This window comes from Octodon degus, unplaced genomic scaffold, assembly GCF_000260255.1.
Source record: "Octodon degus isolate 3935 unplaced genomic scaffold, OctDeg1.0 scaffold00020, whole genome shotgun sequence".
In the NCBI taxonomy this organism is placed as follows: domain Eukaryota; kingdom Metazoa; phylum Chordata; class Mammalia; order Rodentia; family Octodontidae; genus Octodon; species Octodon degus.
This window is the reverse complement of record NW_004524596.1, coordinates 13,013,890-13,019,889: the sequence shown is the minus strand read 5'-3', so window position 1 is coordinate 13,019,889 and position 6,000 is coordinate 13,013,890. Positions and strand designations below refer to the sequence as shown.

Genomic DNA, 6,000 nt, shown 5'->3' with positions numbered 1-6,000 from the left:
TGTGTGTGTGTGGCCAGCTCAGCCCACCAGGGGGCAGGGCTGGCTGGCATGTGGTGCTGGGGGATTGAACCGTGATCCCTGATGCCTTGCCAAGCTTGTTCTAAGTAGGTGCTTTAGACCACTGAGCCATCTCTCCAGCCCCTAGGGTTACCTGTTTTCATCAACAGAGCTGAGTGGGGAAAGCAGGAAAAGGAATTACTGTGTACTGGAGTAGCCAGTGCTTATGAGTATGCAGTGGTCTTATCATAATGCTGTGATTAAAATGTAGTATTTAGGGGTGAATCTCTTAAGAGAAGATGAAAATTTTGTTGTTGGAGGGACAAAGCCTTGGAATTATGTTGGAATGTCTTGTCTGTTATTCTAGCACTCAACTTTGTAAAATAGGCCAGTTGACTAAATCTTAGGTAACTTCTAAATGAACATGTAATATATGTTGTAATTATTAAAGTAAGTTAATACTGTAAACAAATTTTAAGAATTTAGCTTGTACTCTTTAAATATCTAATTTTTGATGCTAGATAGCATTTTTGGTAGAATAATTTTGTCAGTATATTTTACAAAATGTTTCTTTTTAAACAGGAAAACCATTAGTTACTATTTGACAATTAACAATTCCATGTAACATTCTAATAATTTTCATCTCCCGATTCTGTTACTACCTCCAAAAGAAGTATATGTGCATGTATGTGTGTGCACATATTTATGTGCATGTATGTGTGCACGTGTGTGTAGGGAGGGACACACTCATGAGCAAGGAAGAACATGCTGACACATGCTTAATTTGCCATATGTTCAAGTTCATTTAGTTCCTCACTTTTTTTTTCTTTTTCTTTTTTCCTGTATTTAGGACAGGGTCTACAGGGTCTCACTATGTAAATTGGACTCGTAGTGATTCTCCTGTTTTCAGCCTTCCATCTCAGCATGCTCCCCACTGGGTGGGGCCAGCACAGCATGGCAGGGATTGAACCCTGGCCGCTGCGCTCTGCCTGAGCAGGAGCTGTATGTAGTCCACTGAGCTATCAGGCTGGCCCACCTCACTTCTTTTTGATCTGAAATGTTTATTATACATTTGTGAAATGAATATTGACCTGCAAAGCAGCATTTTGAAATAACCTGAGTCTTCTAGAAACAGTTTATATGTGGGTTACATTTGATGTTCTCTTCTATGCTTATTTAAATTCTTTGTAAACAGGGGGATTAAATCATAGGTTTCTTTTGGTATGTAAGTTCAGGAGCAGATTCATCAGAAGAAAAATGCTGTCTTTGAGGAAAAAATATATTTAAATAATAAGCCTTACTGTGTGTATTGTGTGATTATTTTATTTTTCAGACTCCAGGCATTAGAGCTCGACCTACAAGACTTCAGTGGTTCTGTGATAAATGTATCTCTAATAATCAGGTTTGTGTTTAGTTTTTGATGTCTCAAACACTTTAAATTATTAGTAGAAAGTAAATGTTGCACATGTTATAAGACCATGTGGAGATGTCAGGAGATGGAACAGTATGGAAACAATATTATTGTATTCTGCCAGTAAGTGATTTCTTGTTCCTGTGGTGCGGTAGAAAGCCTAAAAAGGTTAACGTAGGCTGTGAAGATTTTATGTTGGTTTATCCTCACTGACTTTAGTATGACTTCTTGCTTGGAAGTTAAGCCTACATCAGTCCTGAGTGATGGCAGGAGGTACCTGCGGAGCCCTTTGGAATTTACTCTTTCTCCTTGTTGTGAGAGCAGTGGCTATTTGTGTCAGGCCAACTGAATATTTGGGTTGGGGAGTATGTTATTAACGAAAGATGTATGCTGTTGTTTTCTGTCTTACACATCTTTAAATTTCTAAAATGTACCTGTGTGGCAAATCCTGAAATGAGATAGTTACTTAGGTTGCATTCTTGACTCTTAAAGCTCCTTCATTGCTTTAGTTAAAAAAAAAAAAAAAAAAATCTAAACAGAATTGTTTCAAAACAATTGTTTTGTTAATTGTGGTAAAATATAAAAAACACAAAATTAGTCTCTTTTTTTGTGGCTGGCTCAGCCCATCAGGCTGCTACATGTGATGCTGGGAATTGAACCGCTGTCCTTGCACTTGCCTAAGCTTGCCTAAGCAGGAGCTTTAGACCGCTGAGCTATCTCACTTGTCTAAAATCGGTCATTTTAGCCATTTTATGTGTACACTTCAATGGTAGTAAGTATATTCATGTTGTGCTCAGCCCTCTTTAACTTTTTTTAGTTAACCTGCCTAATGAGTAAAGCTGTTTGAAAGATTATTTAGTGGCTGTTTGTTAACATTAAGTCTTTTATATAATGTAAATCCTTTTTTTAAGGTTGAAACTCTGGAAAAATTAGTGGAGCTGACACAAAAGCTGTTTGAATGTGATAGAGACCTGCTGTACTACAGTCTGCTAAAGCTATACAGTGAGTGATGTGGATCTTCCTCATTTTTTCATTGATTTTTGTCTTTTGAAGGCCGTGGTAGGGAAGGAGTATACAGCTTTCAGGATGCTCCAGGGATTTTCATATATGGAGTCTTCAACAGGGGTGATGTGTAGGATAGGTTGAGTTTGGTCAGTGTTACATTTTTATCACCATACACTGTAGACAATATATCAAGCATTGTTAATCAGCTACTCTTGTTTTGAAAATCTGTAATATATGTATTGTTTTATGTTAATGTTTCTTTGTTTTTGATGTTCTTTTTGTTTTTACTCTTCAAAATTAAATTTAAAAAAAAAGATTATAATTCAGAAGATCACTAACAGAATAGTCTCTTCTTCACTTTTGGGCCAAATTCACTTTTGATTTCTCTCACTGGAGGCAGTATTTGGAATAGTGCATCTTTCAACATCAAATAAAAATAAGTTCTAAATTTTTAGGAATTCTGTTTAACTTCATTAATTTCTGTTTAATCAAATTCTGTAGAAAAAAATGGTGACTGGCAAAGAGCTGATGCTGTCTGGAATAAAATGCAAGAAGAAAATATCATTCCACGTGAGAAGACGTTAAGATTGCTAGCAGAAATTCTTAAAGACAGCAATCAAGAAATTCCTTTTGATGTTCCGGAGGTAATTTGTTGTCAGCATGAATGTAACAGAATTTGTTGTCAGTATGTCTTTCGGTCTTAGATTAGCCCACTTTTATACTGGAAAAGATCACTGTATTTATCAGTTTTGTTTAACTGGATAATTTTGTTTTAAAGTTGTGGTATGAAGAGGATACTCATCCCCCAACTTCATCACCCACCACTGTGGACCCTCTGTCTGAGAAGGAGCTGTTGAAAGCCTGCCGGCAGCGGAAAAACCGAGGTAAACCTACCAGTGGACCTTGTTTATAACAGTAACTTGGGGTGTTGGCCCAGCAAGCCACAGGTGCTGCTCTAGGATGGATAAACTAGAAATTTCACACATGTATGTTTTTTAATTAAAAAGATAATAAGGTATCTTAGCACAGTTGGAAAAAATGTACCTGTCAATGGAGTGATGGTGGGTGTTATTACAGATTTGTTCATCTTTTTAGCAGTGACAGTGGTGTTCTGATCTAAATGATGATGCCTTTAAATTTTGAGATCAACGTGAAGTATTGATGAATGAAAAAGCATCAAGAGGGCCAGGGAAATGGCTCAGTAGAGTAAGCGCTTGCCTGGCAAGTGCAAGGGCCCGAGTTCAATCCCTGGTTCTGCCAAAAAAAGAAAAAGCATCAAGATTTCTGTGAATTTTTAAATTTGTAAGCCATGAAAAACAAAGGAAGCAGCTGGATGTGGTGGCTCACGCCTGTAATTCCAGCTGCCCTGGGTAGCTAAGGCAGGAAGATGGCAAGTTTGAGCCCAGCCTGGGCAGCTGGTAACTTAATGAGATTCTGTCTGAAAATGAGAAATACAAAATAGGCTGGGGGTGCTGGGGAGATGGTTCAGTAGAATAAGCACTTGCCATGCAAGGGCCTGAGTTCAATCCCTGATTCCGCAAAAAAAAAAGAAAAAATAGGCTAGGGATGTAACTCAGTGTGAAGGCTCAGGGTTGTCTCCAGTACCAAATAAAAGGAAGTACATCTGGCCAAATGTTAATAATTATCAGGTGTAGGATGTGGTCATACGAAAGTGTGGATCATACTACTCTTGTATGTTTTACTGTACATTTCTATTTTTTTTTTTTTTTTTTTTTGTATTTTAGGGAAGGGTCTACAGGATGTTCAGGGTTTCACTACTAGATTGGACTTGTAGTGTCCGCCTATTTACAGCCTCCCAAGAGCTGGGATTCCAGGTGCATGCCACCACACTCAGTCTCAATTGCCAGTCTCAGCATGCCCTGGGGGCAGGGCCAGGTCAGCTCCGAAGGCCCTGCGCCTGCTTGCTGGAGCTTTAATCCACTGAACTATTTGGTGGGCCCTTCAGTTTTTTTTAATAAAAGCTATTAGCATAAGTTTGTTTTTTTTTTTTAAAGACAAGAGCGTTGCAGTCACATGTGCCCTAATACTGGAGATTCTGAGAAGTGTGTCGTTGACTTCGTCACTGTGCACATGTGCCTGTCCTTACCCTAAGGAGGCTATGCCCCTGGATGCTATACTCCACTGAGACCAGAATCATCATCTGAAATGTTACAGGACACATAACTGTACTTCGAAAATAACACAGTCACAAAGCTTTGGGTACAAATATTGTAACTTTTAATTGAAAGCAAAAAAAATGATGTGGAAATTAACCATCGTATTCATGTTTGTGTTAAAATGAGCAAGCAATAGCTCTGGGTTAGAGGTGTTGTTCTTTTTTTTTGCAGAACTGGGGATTGAACTCGGGCCCTTGTGCTTGCCAGGCAAGCATTTATTCTACTGAGCCATCTCTCTGGCCCAAATCATGGACTGATATTTATTTATTTATTTATTTATTTATTTATTTATTTATTTATTTATTGCAGAACTGGGGATTGAATTCAGGCCCTTGCGCTTGCCAGGGAAGCACTTATTCTGCTGAGCCATCTCCCCAGCCCTTGTTCTTGATTGTTTTCCTCTTTGTAAACTTTCCTGAAGATATCTCTACCTCTCATTATGATTAGTTTAAAATCAACTATTAAGTGAATAAATGCAGCAGATTAAAAAACAATTATTTTAATAGTGACAGTATCTATTCAGTAGGGGCTTTATTCAGTGGGAAGGAGTCAGTGTAGAAGCTTATAGAATTATTTAGCATCCTGACTTAACTGGAAATTTAATTAACATTGATGTAAAATATATGAAGTATTGGCTAAATTCTTACAGTTCTTCAGTTACCCAGAGTGTGACTTTTAATTTTCCAGAGTCATTTTTCGCTGTTGCAATGTGCAGTCTGTCTTAAAGTCTTTTACCATGTATCTGTTAAAGCTAAGTATAAAGTTAATTGGGTTGGGGAGGTAGCGCAGTAGAATAAGGCACAAGGTCCTGAGTTCAATCCCCAATACCAAAAAAAAAAAAAAAAAAAAAGTTAATTATCCTTGTCCATACTGTCCAAATACTCTGATGAGGAGCTGGGGAGATGGCTCAGTAGAATAAGCACTTCCCTGGCAAGCGCAAGGGCCTGAGTTCAAACCCCTGTTCTGCCAAAAAAAAACCCAAAACTGATGAAATTTTGGTTTAGCTAAAATGAATATAAGGTTAGTATATAGAGATTTTTTTTTAAAATAATTTATTTATTTATTTATTTATTTATGTGTGTGTGTGGCCAGCTCAGCCCACCAGGGGGCGGGCTGGCTGGCATGTGGTGCTGGAGGATTGAACCGTGGTCTCTGTGCTTTGCTAAGCTTGTTCTAAGTAGGTGCTTTAGACCACTTAGCCATCTCTTCAGCCCCAGTATATAGAGATTTTAAAGCTCCTTTACTTTTTAAAATTTGTTTTTAAGTGAAAGCATTTAAGTAAGTATAGTTCGTAATTGATTTTATTTTGTTAGTTCAGGGTTTATAGTGTATATCTTAGGATTCAAATACATGATGTAAATGCTTTCAAAATGGAATGATTGGGCCAGGGAGATGGCTCAGTACGCAAGG

At 37.9% G+C, this 6,000-nt stretch overlaps 1 protein-coding gene across 1 annotated transcript in view; it reads left to right on the top strand.

Annotated features, from left to right (window-relative positions):
* Lrpprc (leucine rich pentatricopeptide repeat containing) overlaps positions 1–6,000 on the top strand; it is a 116,639-nt gene that overhangs the window by 88,923 nt on the left and 21,716 nt on the right. Inside the window, exons 26-29 of the mRNA XM_004627661.2 lie at positions 1,331–1,399; positions 2,320–2,410; positions 2,915–3,057; positions 3,192–3,297. Coding sequence (XP_004627718.1) covers positions 1,331–1,399; positions 2,320–2,410; positions 2,915–3,057; positions 3,192–3,297 — 409 coding nt within the window. The remainder of the gene's footprint in view (positions 1–1,330; positions 1,400–2,319; positions 2,411–2,914; positions 3,058–3,191; positions 3,298–6,000) is intronic.